The sequence below is a fragment of the Rattus norvegicus genome, chromosome 8 (genome assembly GCF_036323735.1).
Source record: "Rattus norvegicus strain BN/NHsdMcwi chromosome 8, GRCr8, whole genome shotgun sequence".
Classification (NCBI taxonomy): Eukaryota; Metazoa; Chordata; class Mammalia; order Rodentia; family Muridae; genus Rattus; species Rattus norvegicus.
The window spans coordinates 118,190,933-118,209,657 of record NC_086026.1 but is presented as its reverse complement, the minus strand read 5'-3'; the positions used below and the strand labels follow the sequence as shown (position 1 = coordinate 118,209,657).

General features: G+C 42.4%; 1 protein-coding gene across 6 annotated transcripts in view; it reads left to right on the top strand.

Moving 5' to 3' along the window:
• The window catches only part of Arih2 (ariadne RBR E3 ubiquitin protein ligase 2), a 59,159-nt gene that overhangs the window by 24,768 nt on the left and 15,666 nt on the right, over positions 1 to 18,725 (top strand). For 5 of the 6 annotated variants that reach the window (XM_008766537.4, NM_001012275.2, XM_006243785.5 and 2 more), the window contains one exon: positions 16,675 to 16,742. In XM_008766537.4, the coding sequence (XP_008764759.1) occupies positions 16,675 to 16,742 (68 nt within the window). Of the gene's footprint in view, positions 1 to 3,883; positions 3,930 to 16,674; positions 16,743 to 18,725 lie in introns of all 6 variants that reach the window. The other variant, XM_006243787.4, reaches the window with a different exon arrangement.

Sequence of the window (18,725 nt, the reverse complement as noted above, 5' to 3'; positions counted from 1 at the left end):
AAATAGGGAGTAACATTATTTGAAAGGATTAGGACATGTTGGAGTAGATCTGGCCTTTTTGAAAGAAGTGACACAGGGAGGAGGGAGGCTTTAAGGTTTCAGAAGCTTAAGCCAGGCTCCTGAGTGGCTTACTCTTTTCTTCCTGCTGCCTTCAGATCCAGATAATTACTCCTGCAGCACCTTATCTGCCTGTCTGCTGACATGCGTCCTCTCATGATTACAATGAAGTAAATCCCTTTAACTGTAAGACAGCCCCATTAAATGCTTTCCTTGGTCATAGCATCTCTTCAAAGCACTAAAGCCCTAAGACAGAACTTGGCACCAGGAGCTGGGGTATATTACTGTGATATGCCTGACCATGTTTTGCCTAGATGCCTTAGGACTTTGGACTAAAATCTATTAGAAAATTTCAGCTGGGCTTAATGGGCCATCCTGGTAGAGGCATGGAAGACAGTGGTGCTGAGGGTGAATAGAACTGTGGGGCCTGGCTCAAGAGGATTCAGAAGAGATGACTATTAGTGTGTGACCAGAGACTGTTATTGTGATAACGTGGAGAGAAAGCAGAAAAATCATGCTGCTTGGGTTTAAGCATCCCAGAGATGAGCCATATGGCAGAGTGGGTAGGGCTTTAGAGGCAGAATAAGGAAGCTCAAAGTGTCAACCTTAGGTTTTGGCCAGCATTTGAAAGGAAAAGGAAAAAGTAATACCTTTTTGAGTTAAAAGGGGGCAGATTCAGCTTTGTAGTGACTGCCTAAGTAAGAGGTTTTCTGTAGACACCTTCCCGAATGTCTTTTATGGTTCTGTTTGTTTTAGGCAGAACATCTTATAACACAGGCTACACTCAAACTTACACAGCCAAGGGCATCACTGAATTTCTTAGCCCTCATCTCTATTTCCCAAGAGCGAGGATTGCAGGCCGCTGTGCTGCCTTCTGAGCACCTTCACCGGTGCTCTGTTCCTGAAAACTGAACTCCGGGTTTCTAGCACACTAAGCAAGCACTGGGAAACTGAGCTGCAGTTTTAGCTCTTTGCAGCTGTTCAAACAGGTGCTAGAAGATGAGGGGATGGACATAGTTTGGGGTCTACCTTAATAGAATTTAAAGGACTTTGCTTTACTTGCCTTTTTGTTTTTTAAGAGTAGTGAGAAAGAAAGCTTAAATAAGTCTTTTTTTAAGGTTTATTTATTTATTTTATATATATGAGTACACTGTAGCTGTCTTCAGACACACCTGAAGAGGGCATCAGATCCCATTACAGAAGACTGTGAGCCATCATGTGGTTGCTGGGAATTGAACTCAGGACCTCTGGAAGAGTAGTCAGAACTCTTAACTGCTGAGCCATCTCTCCAGCCCTCAAATAAGCCTTTCTAATTCTGCTTCATATTCTATTTTAAAAATTTTCATATAGTATATTTTGATCATCTCTTTTCCATATTTCTATTTCTGCTGTGGTAAATCCACAGCAAATATTTTATTGAAAATTTAAAGTAGCATTTCTTGACTCCAACCATTGTGACTTCCTGTTGTCTTTTACCTTTCCAAAACTCTGAGATTCTCAGTTCTCATCTCTCTTAGTTAGGATTTCTTTTTTTTTTTTTTTTTCTTTTTTTTCCCTTTTTTTCGGGGCTGGGAATTGAACCCAGGACCTTGTGCTTCCTAGGCAAGCGCTCTACCACTGAGCCGAATCCCCAACCTTAGTTAGGATTTCTATTGCTGTGGTGAACACCGTGACCAAAGAGCAAGTTGAGAGGAAAGGGTTTATTTGTTTATACTTTTAACTCTGTTCATCATCAAAAGGAGCCAGGACAGGAACTGAAACAGAGCAGAAACCTGGAGGCCAGAGCTGATCCAGAGGCCTTGGTGGAGGGGTGCTGCTTACTGGTTTGCTCAGCCTGCTTTCTTATAGAACCCAGAACCACCAGCCCAGAGGTGGCCCCACTCACAACGGGCTAGGCCCTTCCCTTTCAGTCACTAATTAAGAAAGTGCCTTACAACCAGATCATATGGAGCCATTTTCTCAATTTCCCTACTTCAGGTAACTCTGGTTTTTATGTCAAACCAATGTTGGGAAGGTCCTGGAAGCGCCTTGTGTTCAGTTGGTTCTGCGTTTACAGTTACGGGAGAGTTAACCACACACTGGAGGGCAGTCATAGCATTCGGTCAGTGCTGACTTTTACTGTGGGTGCTTAGGCATGGCAGAAAGGGGGTGTTATTTAAAGAGCTTGAGTCTGGTTCTTCCTATTTATGACGTTTACTGTAACAGAAAAAGGTTTTGATTTGAACCTAGCAAAGGGGATTGCTAAGGCAGTCTGTCTTCAGTACAGGCTGTTGGAATTTGTGATTCTCATTAGAATATGTAGGCCTTTGGGTTATCCTCTATCTGGAGAAGGCAGCAAAGTGATGGTGTGTCTGGTTAGTATTAGGTATGCTACCTTGCTGAAAGAGACAAAACATTGAAGTCATTTTTAGATAAAATGGTTACAAGAACATGCTTATGTTGTTAGTCCTACTTTATTCCCATACTCATCTACAGCGTTTTTTTTTTTTTGTTTTTTTTTTGTTTTTTTTTACTAGACATGACCTTCATTTGCTGAAATGGCAGCATATTGTATCTGCCATTGCTCAGAAATCTGTTAGAGCATTAGAGGGAGCGGCAGCACACCTTTTGTACTAAGTGCTGCCCAGGGACTTTTCCATTGAGTGAACCCTTAAAACTGCATTTGGAGACATGGTCACAGGTTGACGTTAGAACCAAGTAATGAACAAATAAGTGTCCTCATCGTCCTCACTTTTGTAAATATTAGGGTTGTTCATAATTTTAAAAACCACACTCAGTTAATAGAGTGCTTGCCCAAATGTACACCTAAATTAGACCCCCAGCATCACAAAAGCTAGGAAGGTGATACATGCCTGTGATGTCATCACTTGGGAGCCAGAGGTAGCAGGATCAAGAGTTCAAAGGTCATCGTTGCCTATAGAGCAAGAGGCCAACCTGTGCTACATGAGACCCCATCTAAACAAACAAGTAAACACACAAAAGTCTCATAGTAAAGGGATAGTAATTTTCCTTTTTTCTTATATTTTTCATAAATCTTTTTGAGTGAAATCTTTGGACTTTTTTTGGATTGATTGGGTTTTTGTTTTTTAATAAACAGAGACCACAGTTGTTAGGAATGAGTTAGGTTAGACCAGTTAGGAATCTTCAAATTTGTGTGTGTTACCAGATTTTGAAAGCATGTTTTATGTGGATGCCCCCAATTAATTACAGGTTCGTTCTCTCTCTCTCTCTCTCTCTCTCTCTCTCTCTCTCTCTGTCTCTCTCTCTCTCTCTCTCTGTCTCTCTCTCTCTCTCTCTCTCTCTGCCTTTGTAGAGAAAAGTGAATGGAGCAGAGTTATCAGCCTAAGAGCTGACCTTTTAGAAGCTGAAACTGTGTAGATGTGAAATACAGGGCAACTTAAGTCTGGCACATCAGTGGGCTTGGTGCCACTCACCCTCAGTCAGTGGGACGCCTCTGTCACCACTGTCACCACTGTGCTGACTCTGCGTGATTCCTCCGTCTCTGCTGTAACCTGGTTCCTCTCTTACCCCCCTTTATTACTTCATCACCCTACTCCTTTCTACTCACACGAGAGCCACATCCATTCATCTTGATCTTTTTTAGTTTTTCTTTTCTACCCCAGGCCCAGAAGCTGGCTCACCTTTTCTTCATCTGGGCTGTTTAGTGAGTGACTTACTATTATTTTGTTAACAAATGTGATTGGACCACAAAGTGCTTTAACTGGATGAGGCATGAAGACCTACTGGTGTAGCCTTAAAAGATTTCAGGCAGTTGGCAAGTAAGAATTCTAAATAAAAATTGAAACTACCACCTGTATTTTTTCAGGCCGTTGATGCTCACTGCCATCGGCTGCATCCTCCCTATGGCACTGGTAAGTGTGGGAAGGGCTGTGACAGTTATGGTGGGCTGCTGGCTTTATCTCTTCTGGGGGAAGTTTTTTAATTGCAAGTTTTGTTAACCACTTGTTTTTGAGGATAGACAGTGTGAACATCTGTAGATGACTGAAAGGAAGAAGCAGATGACCATGGTCAGGGATTTTCTTGAGGTGTTATCAGGAGTAGACATTACTCAGTGTGTGCCTCGATTCCTGCCTAGAACTAGTGTGTTCTATATGTTAATGCTTTGAACACTAAACATCCTACCCAAGTGTTCTAGAATGTCAGGTAATACTTTGTAATTTCCAGAAATTCCTTTAGAAATCTGTTCCAAAGATGCACACTTTCAAGATACACATCTTACAAGAGACGTCCTGAATGTCGGTTGTGCTTTCTGTTTCCTTAAGGAGCAGGGTTCATCTCTCTTGGTGTTTTCAGTTCTCTGTGGGCAAGAGACGAAAGTGTTCACTCAAGAAATTAACATTTTAACAAGGGCTTGAGTTTGTGAGGAGGCTGCAATTTGGTGGGAACTAGGAAAGAAAGTTGTGGTTTTATTTACTAACAGCCTTGAGGTGAACTTGTAACTTGTGGTTGAAAAATAATTTTACTAAAGTATTCTCTCTTTTTGAGAACCTAGTGGTGCCGGCACTCAGGAAGCAGGTCTCTGAGTTCGAGACCAACCTGGTAGTTCTAGGACAGCCAGGGCCACACAAAAGAACCCTGTATTGAATCCCCCCTCTTCCCCCACACAAAGTACCTAGTGGTGAAAAGACAGAGTGAATAAAATTGAAAACTAGAATAGAGCTATGAGTTACAGAGTTGTTTCTATGCCCAGAACCAAATTGCTATTGAATTATATATGCCTTATCTATAAGACTCTAAAGCCTGTTGATTCAGAAATGTCACTGTTCTGTTGCTATGAAGAGACCTCATGGCCAGGGCAACTGTTAAAGAAGACTTTGAACCGGGACTTAGAGTTTCAGAGGTTTAGTCCATTCTCATCACGGCAGGAAGCATGCTGGCACGCAGGCAGATGCAGGGCTGGAGAAGGAGCTGAGAGTTATGCCTCTGCAGGAAGAGAGACTCTGCTTGGAGTGGGCTTTTTGAGAACTCAGGCCCACCCTCAGGGACACACTTTCTCCAACAAGGCCACACCTCCCAATCCTTTCAAACTGTGTTACTTCCTGGTAGCCGCTATTCAACTCTGAGATTATGGGGCCATTCTAACTCAAACCACCATAGTCACCAAGATAGTTTCCATCCTGAACTGGCTGTGTGACTTCATTTTGATCATCTCTAAAATTCTTAGCTTATGAGAGAACGTGTCTCTAGAACAGCAGTTCTGTAACCTGTGGGTCGCAACAGGTTTAACAAACCTCTATCTCCAAAAATAATTTTCATTATGATTCATAACTGTAGCAAAATTACAGTTATGAAGTAGCAATGAAAATAATTTTATGGTTGGGGGCTACCACAGCATGCAAAACTGTATTAAAAACATTAGGAAGGTTGAAAACTCCTGTTCTAAACAGCTTAAGAAATGGTGATGCTACAGGGTTTTGTGCTGTTAGCCATGTTTTGAACCACTTGCTGATAATAGCAACTAAAGAGTATAGGTGTCATCTCAGTGAGCATAGGTGTCATTACATCTCAGTGAGGAGGTCTTAAGGGCACATACTAAATCCTGAACTTCCCTGTGGTCTCTGCCCTTCCTCCAGCACCCTTGCTTTGAAGTGTTAATAAAATCGAGTGTCATAGTCCCTGATTCTTTAAAATCAGAAAGGAAAACTGGACTCCCATACTGCTGCCTACTTCTGTGACACAATGTTACCAGCTGATAATCTCTGAACATGTTTGAAAGTCTGTTTAGCTCAGTGGTAGAGCACTTGTCTAGCAAGCACAAGGCCCTGGGTTCAGTCCTCAGCTCCAAAAGGAAAAGAAAAGAGGAAAGTCTGTGGTAGGGAGATAACCTTTCAATTTCCTTTACAAACACAGACTATAAAGGACATTGTTAGATGTTTGCCTGTTACCTTTTGGAAGTATTGATGATCAGAAATAGTCATTTTGGGGTTGGGGATTTAGCTCAGTGGTAGAGCGCTTGCCTAGGAAGCGCAAGGCCCTGGGTTCGGTCCCCAGCTCCGAAAAAAAGAACCCAAAAAAAAAAAAAAAAAAAAAAAGAAATAGTCATTTTGACGTGTGTAAAGTAAATGTTTTTTGAAATAAAGGTCTGGAGATGCTGTATTAGATTGAGGCCTATAGGCAATTCAGAGTATTATATAGGGTAAATGACAGCAAGAAGTGTCCTTCAAGTTGGAAGGAAAGGTTCCCATCAACATCTGGTCCATCTTGTTACAGGTATTGAGGGCTCAGAAAAGAGGGAAGAACGGCAGGAAAGATGGACTGTACTTGGTTTCTGCTTTAACCCCATTTTTTCTTTTTCTTTTTTTTCTTTTTTCTTTTCTTCGGAGCTGGGGACCGAACCCAGGGCCTTGCGCTTGCTAGGCAAGCGCTCTACCACTGAGCTAAATCCCCAACCCCTCTAACCCCATTTTTTATTCTATGAAATTCTCTTCAACCCACCATGATAGTTGAGGGTGTGTCTACCCCACCCCCTTCATTCTTGTTTGCCGTGTGTTTGTGTGCATGCATGTTCATAGTGTGTACAGGCAGACATGGGTTGTATGTATGTGCGTGAGTATTACTGTGGAGACAAGAGGTCCCAGTATTCCTCCCAGTGACTCTCTACTTTATATGGAGTTGGGGTCTTTGAATCCAGTTTGCTAATCCCTGTGCCCTAGGGATCCCGTGTCTGGGCCTCGTGAGCATGCTGAGAGCACGGGCAAGCTGTCAGTCCATCCACCCTCAAAGGGTGTTGGGGATCCAAACTCTGGTCTTCGTACTTGCTTGGCAAACACTTTACCCACTGAACACTCTGCTCAGTGGCCTACTTGTCACTCTCCAGGGATGTGCCAGTGTTGGCTTTCTTCCCCATCCCTGCCTTTGCGGTCACAGTTTTTTCCTAGCTCCAGGTCAAATGCGAAAGGGTTCCTGATTTTGGTATGTGTGTGTGTTCCCACTGAGTATGGTTTAGGCACAAATATGGTAGATCACAGACAGGTCAATAAGCAAACTAACCTGAAAGACATACCTTGAGGAACATCGAGTGGCTCTGAGGATATGGCAAGTTGGTAGCAAAGCAGTTAATGGAACATCTTAGAAGGCGTGCTCAGCTGAATTGTAGTGGAGCCAGTGAAAATTACAAGACCTTGTAGAGTTTATAATATATAATCAGTTAACCTTAGTTTAAAACTTAAAGTTCTAGCTAGAATGGTGGCATACCCTACATTCCACCACTCATGAGGTGGAGGTAGAATCAGTTTACATTCAAAGCCAGCCAGTCTACATACCAAGTTCCTAGTCTCAGCCTGGGTAGAATAACGTAACAAGACCCTGTGTCAAAAACAAACAGGGGCAGGAGAGTTGACTCAGTCGTTAAGAGCCTTGGATGCCCTTCTTGATCCTGGATTCAGTTCCCAGTACCCACATGGTGGCTTACAGCCCTCTGTAACTCCAGCTCCGAGAGGTCTGATGCCCTCGTATGACGTCCTTGGTCAGCTGTCACATAAATGGTATGCAGACAGACACACATGCAAGCAGTGCATCCAGGACCAAAACACCTTAAATAAAATGAAAAGAAACCAAAAATAGGACTGGCGAGGTTTCCCGTTGGGTACAGATACTTTGCTGCATAAACCTGGCTGTAACCCACATTTGATCCCTGGAACCGACCTAAGGGGAACTAGCTGGGCATGGCGACTTACCTCCAATCACACCCAGCACTTGGAAGGCAGAGGCCAGCCTGGTCTACATAGTGAGTCCAGGATAGCCAGGGCTATACAAGTAAGAACCTACATTAAAAAAAAAAACCAGGGGGGGTTGGGGATTTAGCTCAGTGGTTAGCGCGCTTGCCTACCAAGTGCAAGGCCCTGGGTTCGGTCCCCAACTCTGAAAAAAAGAACCAAAAAAAAAAAAAAAAAAAAACAGGGGTTGGGGATTTAGCTCAGTGGTAGAGCGCTTGTCTAGCAAGCGCAAGGCCCTGGGTTCGGTCCCCAGCTCCGAAAAAAAAGAAGAAGAAAAAATAATAAATAAAAGGTAGATAACAGACTTCACAAGTTGTCCTCTGACCTCCACACAGGCACCATGTCACATGCATCACCCCCATAAGGGAACTGGAGTTAGAACTCACTGTGTAGACCAGGTTGGTCTCCGACACACAGAGATCTTCCTGCCTCTGCCTTCCCAGTGTGGTGATTGGAGGCTTGCACCACCATGCTACAGCTAAACTTTTAGAAAAATAAGTAAAAATCAGTGCTTTAAACAAAATCTTAAGGGAAAGTTTAGGTTTTGTTTATAAGTAAAAGTTCATGCCAGATGTGGTAGCACACGCCTCTGATACCAACATCTGTCTCGGGTGGGTAGGTAGGTTGGTAGGTAGGAAGGAAGGACAAACCCAGGATAGGCCTGGTGGTAAGTAACAATCCCGGCACTCCGGAGGCAGACTGGGTCCAAGGCCTGACGCAGATTTTTGTCTCAAAAAAAAAAAAAAAAAAAAAAAATCTGGGGTTGGGGATTTAGCTCAGTGGTAGAGCACTTACCTAGGAAGCGCAAGGCCCTGGGTTCGGTCCCCAGCTCCGAAAAAAAGAACCAAAAAAAGGGGGGGGGATAAGATTTGAGATGTAAATTAAAAAAAAATCCAATAGAAGAGATCACATTTAAAGCAGTACACTCTGTTTTGATGAGGCCTTGTCTCGGGAGAATGCTGACATGGCGCCCTCCTAAAAGGAAACCTATTTTATCAGTGAATCCACTTTGTTAGCTGTGTCTGATAACTCGTCACTGTCTTTGGAGGAAGCTCTCACCTCTCCTATACCCCTCCCTCTGTGTGACAGTGCCTCTGATTCCATGTTCTGCAATGTATATTGCCACCTGCAGCTCGGATGATGATGATGATGATGATGATGATGATGATGATGATGATGATGATGATGATGATATAAGTGCACTGCAGCTGTCTTCAGACACACCAGAAGAGGGCATCAGATCCCATTACAGACGGTTGTGAGCCACCATGTGGTTGCTGGGATTTGAACTCAGAACCTCTAGAAGAGCAGTCAGTGCCCTTAACCCTGAGCAATCTCTCCAGCTCCCTCTTGTGGTGCCTTTAAGGTTCATCTGTATGTATGCAATTAATGGGTTCTTTTTATTTCCAAATAATGATTTTCATAGTATAGATATACATTTTATTTGCATCTATTCTGTGGACAGTTAGGCTGTTTCTGAATTCCAGATATTATAAACTATGTTGCTATAATTATCCATGCCCTGGATTTGATGTGGACATTGCTTTAATTTTTTCTTGTGTAGATGTAGATACTTAGGGGCAGGGTTGCCTGGCCATACGGTAAATGTATGTTTAACATTTTAAGAAATTACCAAAGTAGCCAAGTGTGGTGGCATTCTCCTTTAGCCTCAGCACTCTGAAGGCAGAAGCAAGTGGAATTCAAGGCTAGCCTGGTCTACAGAACAAGTGCCAGGACTACACAGAGAAACTGTGTCTTGGAGTGAAGGGGTCAGGGTAGAGAGGGAGGGAGAAAAGATGGAAAGGAAGGAAGGAAAGGAAAGGAAAAAGGAGAAAAAGGAGGAAAGGGAAAGGGAAGGAAGGAAGGGTGAGCCCAGCTGTGTCCCTAGGTGGCTGCTCTGCTTTGCGTTCTATGAAAGCTCGAGTTTCTCTGCATCACTAGGTATTTCTCATGCTGTTTTAGATTCCCTAAGAATTGTCTGCTTAATTATTTTATGTGGGAGTACATAGAATGCTGCTTTTCTGATCTTCCTCTCCACTTCTTTCTTTAGCTTTATTGTGTTGTCTTGGGCCTGCAGCCATGATGTTAAATTAAATGAGAGTAGTATCCTGCTACTTGTGTAGTATTGAATGTAATACCAAATTCAGGTATCGTGCTTTTATTCCCTGATTGGATGAAGTTTTTGTTTCTGTTTTAGTTTAAGGATAATTTGTTGTTCAACAGTAACTGATACTCCCTCCCATTCTTTCACTGTTATACATTGTTACACTATGTATAGGATACATAGTGAGTGCTAAATAAATCCCTAGTTTGGGGCTGAGAGAAATCCGGTGTGGTGGAGCATGCTTGGAAGGCTAGCACTTAGGTAAAAGGCTCTACCTCAGCCCCTAGGGATTAGAACAGCTGGACTGCATGAGATCTTATGTCAGAGCAGCACAGCAACACATTGGAGACAGAGGCAAGCTGATTCTTTGAGTTCCTAGCCACCCTCAACGAGACAGCCACAACAGCAAAAGCAGTACATGATAGCACAAGCGCTTTATCCTGGCAGAGGCAGGTGGAGCTGTATAAGGTCAAGGCCGGCCAGGGTTATATAGTAAGAACTTCCCTCAAAAAAAAAAAAAAAAAAAAAAAAAAATATATATATATATATATATATATATATATATATATATATATATATATACACACCCACACAGACCCTAATTTTAATGCTCAGTAGGGTGGCACATAGCTTGTAACCCAGCACTCAGGAAGTAGATACAGGAGGATCAGGAAGGAGTTTAGGCTATGGCTACCTAGTAAATGTGAGGCATGCACGTGTGGGTGCATGTGTATATGTAGAGTTTTTCGCAGTCTCTTTCCTTTTTTTTTTTTTTAAAGACATGGTCTCATTATGTAGCCCTGGCTACCCTGAAATATGTAGACCAGGGTTTCTCAGCGTGCAAAGATCATCATTGTCTCCTACTGACTGCTAGCAATAAAACGTGTGTGGAGATGTGCCTGGCCAGAGCTGCTCTGGACTCAGCTGAAGTTCTTGTTAGCTGTACATATGTACTAAGTGTGTATTTTCTTTAAAGTTTTTTTTAAAAAACATGTGTGCATGTTTTTGCCTACGTGTATGTATGTATTCACGATGTGTGTGCTAGTTCCCCTAAGAGGTCAGAAGAGAGTGTCGAATCCCCTGGAACTAGGATTACAAGTGTTTGTATGCCACCATGTGGGTGATGGGAATAGAAACTAGGGCCTCTGTCAGAACAAGTGCTCTTGGAGTTTGAGCTGTCTGTACAGCTCCCAAGGGAAGTGACTCTTAAAAGATGTGGAGTAAACTGCTACATTCTTGAAGTATTGAAGAGCAGTGGTGTGAACACTGGGTGATTCGTGAGAAAACTCACCTGTTTAACTGAGGCTGATAGTCACAGTCTTAGGGTTTCTATTGATGTGAAGCGATACCATGATAAAGCAAACTTTACTAAAGGGGCTGGCTTACAGTTTCAGAAGTTTCATTTTCGTAATTGCGGGAAACATGGTGGCAAACATGGTGGTATAAGCAGACATGCTGGAGAAGGAGCTGGAAGCTTTACATCTTGATCCACAGACAGCAGGGAGAGACTACATAGTAGTCTGGGTGTAGCTTTGAGTATATAAGACCTCTAAGCCTGATGCCACAGGGACACACTTACTCCCAACAAGGTCCTGATAGTGTCATTCCCTATGGTTCTCAACCTTCCTAATGCTATGACCATTTAATATAGTAGTGACCCCAGCCATTTGTTATTTTGTTGTTACTTCATACCTAATTTTGCTAGTTATGAGTTGTAATGCAAATATCTGTGTTCTTTGATCTCAGGTGAAGTGACCCCTGTGATGGGGTCGTTTGACCCCCAACAGGGTTAAAATACAGGTTGAGAGGGGCTGGAGAGATGGCTCAGCGGTTAAGAGTGCTGGCTGCTCTTCCAGAGGTCCTGAGTTCAAATCCCAGCAACCACATGGTGGCTCACAGCCATCTGTAATGGGATCCAATGCCCTCTTCTGGTGTCTGAAAACAGCTACAGTGTACTCATATACATAAAGTAAATAAATTTAATAAAAAAAAATACAGGCTGAGAGCCATTGATTTATACAAAAACGGGTGTCAACAACCCCTTCAGGGAAAAGCACCACTCGGACGGAAGAAGATGGTGTTCTTAGCAGCGGGGTCGTCTCCACCCAATTACTGATCATATTCCTTCAATCGCTTGAGAGCCACTAGTATAGATCCTTCTAGATCTTATTGGATGAGATCCAGTCTTGGCACATTTCGTGAAAATTAATAGTTTCAAAATTCCATCAGATTCATAGTGGCTAATTGATGTACAGAGTTTCCATGGACACGATATAGGTGCTTTTTCTCTCTGTTTTTTTGGGTTTTTTTTTTTGTTTGTTTGTTTGTTTGTTTTCCAAAACAGAGTTTCTCTTTCTAACAGCCCTCGTAGTCCTAAAACTAGCTTTGTAGACCAGGCTAGCCTTGAACTCAGAGTTCTGCCTGCCTCTGCCTCACAAATCCTGGGATTAAAGGCATGCACTGCCATGCCTGGCCTTTTAGGGACCTCTCTTAAGCTGCACATATGATTGGGAGTCATGCTAGCACCTGCTACAGAAGGCTAAGGGGAGGTTCATGTTTCTGAGTCCTGTCTCTGCTCACCCGAGGTCTTTTTGCCTCTTTGCACTTAATAAATCTATCTCTACAGTTGGTTTTTTGTTTGTTTTTAGTTTTGTGTTGTCATTCCCCAACAGGATTTCTCTGTGTATTTAGAAATTTTGTCTAAAATTCTGGCTGTCCTGGAATTTTGTAGACAAGGATGGCCTTGAACTCATATCTCCTACCTCTGCTTCCCAGGTGCTAGGATTAAAGGTCCTAGCCTTTGTTGGTTTTGTCTGTGGTTGTTTTGTTTTGAGAAAGGGACTTATTATTTAGATTTTGCTAGTCTGGAACTCAACGTAGCAGATAAGGCTGACCTCAGACTCCCAGAGCTCTGCCTTCTCTGCCTCCCAGTAACTGGGATTAAAGGCAGGAGCCATCATGCCCAACCACAGAGGGTTTTTTTTTTAAATGCTAGTCTCTTTTCGAAATTTATTTTTATTTAATGTGTATTAGTTTTATCTACATGCGTAGCTAGTTGTGCATCATGTGTGTGCCTGGTGTCCATGGAGGTCAGAAGGGGTCAGAGCTTAACTGTTGAGCCATCTCTCCAGCCCCTAGTCTTTTTTTTTTTTTTTTTTTTAAATCAAAATTCAACTACTAGGATATAGACTTGTAGTCAGTAAGTTTATGGGTCTAACGAGCCATGTTGTTAGTGTATTTGAGCATTTCCTCTTGTGCTAATTCTCAGACTTTGTTGTAGCTGTTAGTGTTGAAATCAAGGAATCAGACTAAGTACAGTGTTTAAATAAATGTTTTACACACTCTTTAAAAAAAAAAGCAAGAATTTCTTTTTGAAAGCCCACACAGGTTGCCAGGCAATGGTGGCACACACCTTTGATCCCAACACTTGGGAAGCAGAGGCAGGCAAATCTCTTGAGTTCAAGGACAGCCTGATATACAGAGAATTCCTATCTCGAAGAAAAACAAAAGGAAGGGAGGAAGAAAAGAAAGAGCAGTCAAGCCACAGGTTAATAACAGTTTCACAGGGACCAAGTTAAGTGGGTAAAACCCTAGTTCAAATCCCCAAACTATATGAACGGTAGCTCATAGCTGAAATCTCATATTCAGATACCCAGGTGAGGGAGAGGAATCTAAAGAATCTTGTGACAGCCAGCTAGCCTGCTGTACTAAGATACAAACACAAAAGATCTCTCAGAAAAATGGGAGACAGATGGGACTGACACCTGAGGTCATCATGTCACCTCTGAGTGGGTAGTGAAATAGTAACTAGTCACCATCATGGAATGGAGATCTATTTCTAAACCAATTGTGTGGGCTTTATGGAATTGAGGAGGGCAGCCCTGACCCCTGTTCTTAGCTTAAAGATTCCACCTAAATCATCTGTAGTGATTTTAATGTGTTTATGGGGCCCAGGCCTACTATAAGATACATAGAAATCAGAACAGCTGGGTATGGTGGCCCATCTTTGGCTACTAGCAAAAAAAAAAAGAAAAGAAAAGAAAAGAAAAGAAGAAAAAAAAGAGTAAGAAGCAGTTGGTGTGGCCCAGTGAGGTTGCACATCAGTCTTCAACACTCAGGAGGCTAAAGCGGAGTGCTCTATGTAGTTACAGCCTATCTCAAAAAGAAATAAACAAAAGGGCTGAAAGAAGAAAGGAAGGACAGGATGGGCACAAGGGAGACTGAGTGCATCAGACAGCAAAGACAAGGCTCCAGCCAGGAGAAGGATGTACTTCTACAACGTTGTCCGCTAGCACCACTGTGCACTGTGGTACCTGCACTCCCTCAAACCTAACACATACAAACTCATATGCATTAAAAATAAAAGTATTTGTAGAGTCAACATTATGGAACACACTATAATCCTAGCACATGGTGGCCAAGGCAAAAAGGACCACAAGCTTGAACCAGCATGAACTACACATAGCTCCATACTGAGAGCTTCTAAGGGGAAAAAAAATCCAGCATGGTGGCACACATCTTTAGTGCAAGTACTCCGAGGGCAGAGGCAGGTGGATGTCTAAACCAGCCTGCTCTACATAGAAAGTTCTCTGCCAAAAAGACCTTATCAGTCAATCAATAAATAGCTGTATTTATGCATCTGCTAAAATTTAAAGAAAATAACTGGTTTATTACTTAATCTGTTGAGATGAATTATGGCAACAGTTAAAAGACATTACTATTCGTGATTTAGGGACCTTTGCCTTAAGTCTCCGTGGGCCTCAGTAAGAAAATTGTTTAGCAGCATATGTGGTCTTCATCTTTCATGGAAGGTAGTCAGAACTTCTGCCCCGTGTGAGATTTTCCCTGGATTTCTCCAGATGTATTTGGCCTGTGGGACAGGAAGGAAGGCAGTCGCTAATTGAACGGCCTTTGATAATGACGTCACGCTAGGATATGCATTATTTAGTCTCAGGGATGGCTTGTACCCCAGAGCTGGGGATTACATGTTGGTAATTGTCTTCCTGTTAAAGTTTTCTGGGAACCAGGTAGGCACTACGGTACAGGTAGCTGCTGTTTGTAGACTCAGCGCCAGATCAGAGCAGTGTCTGCATCCTGAGGTATCTACTGGCCTTTCGTATTCTCAGTGGCATCCTCATGCTGTCCTCTGCTTTCTCTGGGAAGCCTGCCTGATCTAGGCCTCCAAACACACCCCAACCTTTTGGCTCCCACCCTAGTCTTGATGCTTAAGATGTTTTCAACTAATTTATTTTCCATGTAATAAGATATCATGGCCCCTATGAATCGAATGCTTTATTGCTACTTTCTTCTTTAACCTAATACTGAAATGTAAGCTTCTCTGAAGCTCAGTTGGTTGAGCTTGACCGTTATGTACAAAGCTCTGAGCATAAACTGGACATGGTGGCACACATCTGTGATCCCAGAGTTGAGGAAGTGAAAGCAGGAGGATTAGAAGTTAAAGATCATTGGTAGCTATAAAGCAAGTTTGAGGTCAGCCTAGGTTATATGAGACTATCCCCCCAAAGTAAACCTGTTTTATATCCATAACTGTAGCATTCTTTTCAATAAGTTCATTGCTGTTCATTGCATGAATCTGTTACATATTTATCAGGCTCACTTTTCTTGGGCATATACGTTATTTTTAATATCTTAATAACCTAGTGGTACATGTATCCTCTCATTTCCTTAGGAAGAATTTACATTAACTTTTTGTCATCTTTTGAGGCTCTTTAATAGTCAGAGCCATGTGTAAAGACCAGAAAACAGTCTACAACCCTTTAAATGTTTAGCAATTAAGACTTGTTGAATTTTGTGAATTTGGACGTTTAAAACTGTTTTTTAAGGTAAGTGTGGTGGTCCATGCCTTTAATCTCAGTCTTTAGGAGGCAGATATAGGCAGTCTCTGAGTTTGAGGCCAGCCTGGTCTATAGAACGAGTTTCAGGACAACCGGGTCTAGCTACATAGAGAAACTCTGTCTTTTTTTTTTTTTTTTTTTTTTTTTTTTTTTTTTTTTTTGGTTCTTTTTTTCGGAGCTGGGGATCGAACCCAGGGCCTTGCGCTTCCTAGGTAAGCGCTCTACCACTGAGCTAAATCCCCAGCCCCGAGAAACTCTGTCTTAAAAACAATAAACTGACTGTAATTTAGAGTCTCACTGTGTACAGGGCCTGGCACTGTCTGTGTACAGCAGAAATTTGCCTGTCTCCGTCTCCTGAGATAAAAGGCATTTTTGGCTTTGTGCATGCAGATAGCTCAGGGTCTCACTGTACCCCCGGCTGCCTGAAACTTGGTTTTCAGACTCTGTCTTGAACTCAGAAGAGGTTTGCCTGCTGAGATTAAAATTATATGCTACCACATCTGACCTTAAATTCATTTTGTTGTTGACAGAATATAAATCAAATGCCTGGAGATATGCTGCTGGCCCTATCTAGAAGCACTCTGTGGGTGTGGCCTTGTAGAGCAGTGTTTGAGAACTTTACTCACATTCAGGAGCCCAGCTGGGAAGCTCTTTTGCTTAACGTTGGATATCACATTTTTAATTACTACAGAGAAGGATGGTTTTGCTTCAGTTTCCAGGGAGAGTTTCTAAGAAAACATGAATGAAAACAAAGATCAAGAGATGTATAAAATAACTAATATAAGAAATTTAACTTAAAAGACAAAAACATACAATGAAAGAAAAGAATGTGAAACTAGCATAGTGGTGATTTCTCAAATGATAGAACACTGTGAGAGACCACACTTAAAGTTTGTTGGTTTTTTGTTGTTGTTTCTTACAGGTATCTCATTCAGTTGCAAAGCTTATATTAGTTAATTTCCACTGGCAAGTCTCAGAGATTCTGGACAGGTAAGATATTCAGGGGAAAGGAGGTGAAATTGCCTATAGCATCCTTCTCTGCCTGTCCACTGTGATTTTACTCAGCCTGGTTTCTTGAAGCCCAGGAGAGTCACCACCCACAGTGGGCTGTGTCCCACCCCATCAGTCACTGATTAAGAAAATAACCTCCTCCAGGGGTTGGGGATTTAGCTCTGCGGAAGAGCGCTTGCCTAGCGAGCACAAGGCCCTGGGTTCGGTCCCCAGCTCCGAAAAAAAAGAAAAAAGAAAAAAAAAAGAAAATACCCTCCAGGCTGCTACAGTCTGATCTTTTGGACTTTTTGTTTTGTTTTTAAGATTTATGTCCACACTTTCGATGGACTAAGCAAGTGATTTCCCACTGAGCCATATCCCTGTTATAGCCTGTGTGGTTGCTGGGAATTGAACTCAGGTCCTCTGGAAGAACAGTCAGTACTCTTAACTGCTTGAGCCTCCAAAATCTTTTTTTTTTTTTTTTTTTGACAACCATTATCTAGCTCTGACTGTCCTTGAATTTTCTGTGTAGACCAGGCTGGCCTTGAACTCAAGGAGATGTGCCTGTCTCTACCTCTAAGCCCTGAGATCAAAAGATTATATTACCATAGTAGCAGCCTATAGCCTGATCTTAGGGAAGCATTTTCTCAGTCAAGGTTCCCCCTCTCAGGTGACTTCTGGCTTTTGTTAAATTAACATAAAAACTAGCCAGCATATATCCTGGACATAGGCAAGATGTTCAGTGGAAAGATGAGTCCATAGCATCCGTCAGTGTCTGCCCAACCCACTGTGATTGTTCTTGACATTGTGGGGTGTGTTCTCATGCACACACAATTGCTCAAAGGGATATTTTATATCCTTTTCTTTGAGCATATTATATTCTCTTACCTCTCAGCATACTCTTCTATTTCAGTTTTAATGCTGGGATAGTATTTGTTACTATACAGGTGTCTTCATACTTTTTAAACCTCTGTTGTTTGGCAGCAGATTTACGTTTAATCTTCTGTGTTTGTGTGGAATAGACCATTCCCCATAACACCAAAAAAGTTGAGAAATGGTTGGGTGTGGGTACCTGCCTTTAACACTTCGATGGACTAAGCAAGCGCTTGCCCACTGAGCCACACCCCCAGCCCCAGTTTACCCCTTATTTTGAAATATGATTTTGCTAAGTTGTCTAGGTACCCTGTTGGGATCTGCCTGCTGCTGTATCTGAAGTAGCTGGGAATACAGATCTATGCCATGAGACTTGGCTGGAGTGGACAATTCTTTGGTGATGTGGTGCTACTATGTAAACTATAGGAAATCTGGCAGCTCCTCTGGGCTTTACCTACTACGTGTCAGTAGCAGTGGCTTCCTCAGGTCTCTGACAGACCAGGAATAGCTTCAAATGGGCATGGTAGGTCCTCCTGTCTCCTCCTCTTGTGCATACATGTGCATACATGTGCCACAAGGTTCATGCAGTGCAGGGCATCACACCTTGTGCATGACGCAGACACTCTGCTAAGTGAGCTCTTTGCTTATCCCATGCTTCTTATTTTACTCTTAAATTATGTATCTTCTGGGGGACTTGAGATGGCTCAGTCCCATTCTCCCAAAAGTCCTGAATTCCCAAAAGTCCTGAATTCCCAGCAACCAGTTACGCAGTGGCTCACAACCCCCTGTAATGGCATCCAATGTCTTTCTTCTGGTGTGTCTGAAGAGATCAACAGTGAACTCACATACATAAAATAAATCTCTTTTTAAAAATTAAGTATCTTCTATTTGTATGATTTCACAACTTTATAAACAAAATTATGCTGTACACATTCTGCTTCCTATTTAGCGTGTCTGCATTTTATACTCTCTCCTTAGCTACCTTCTCTCTCAGAAAACGGTTTTGAGGGCTGGAGATGTGTTCAGTGGTTAAGAGTCCTTAGTGCTCTTGTTGAGGACTCAGATCCAGTTCCCTAGCACCACCTGGCAACTACATGTAACTGTATGTAG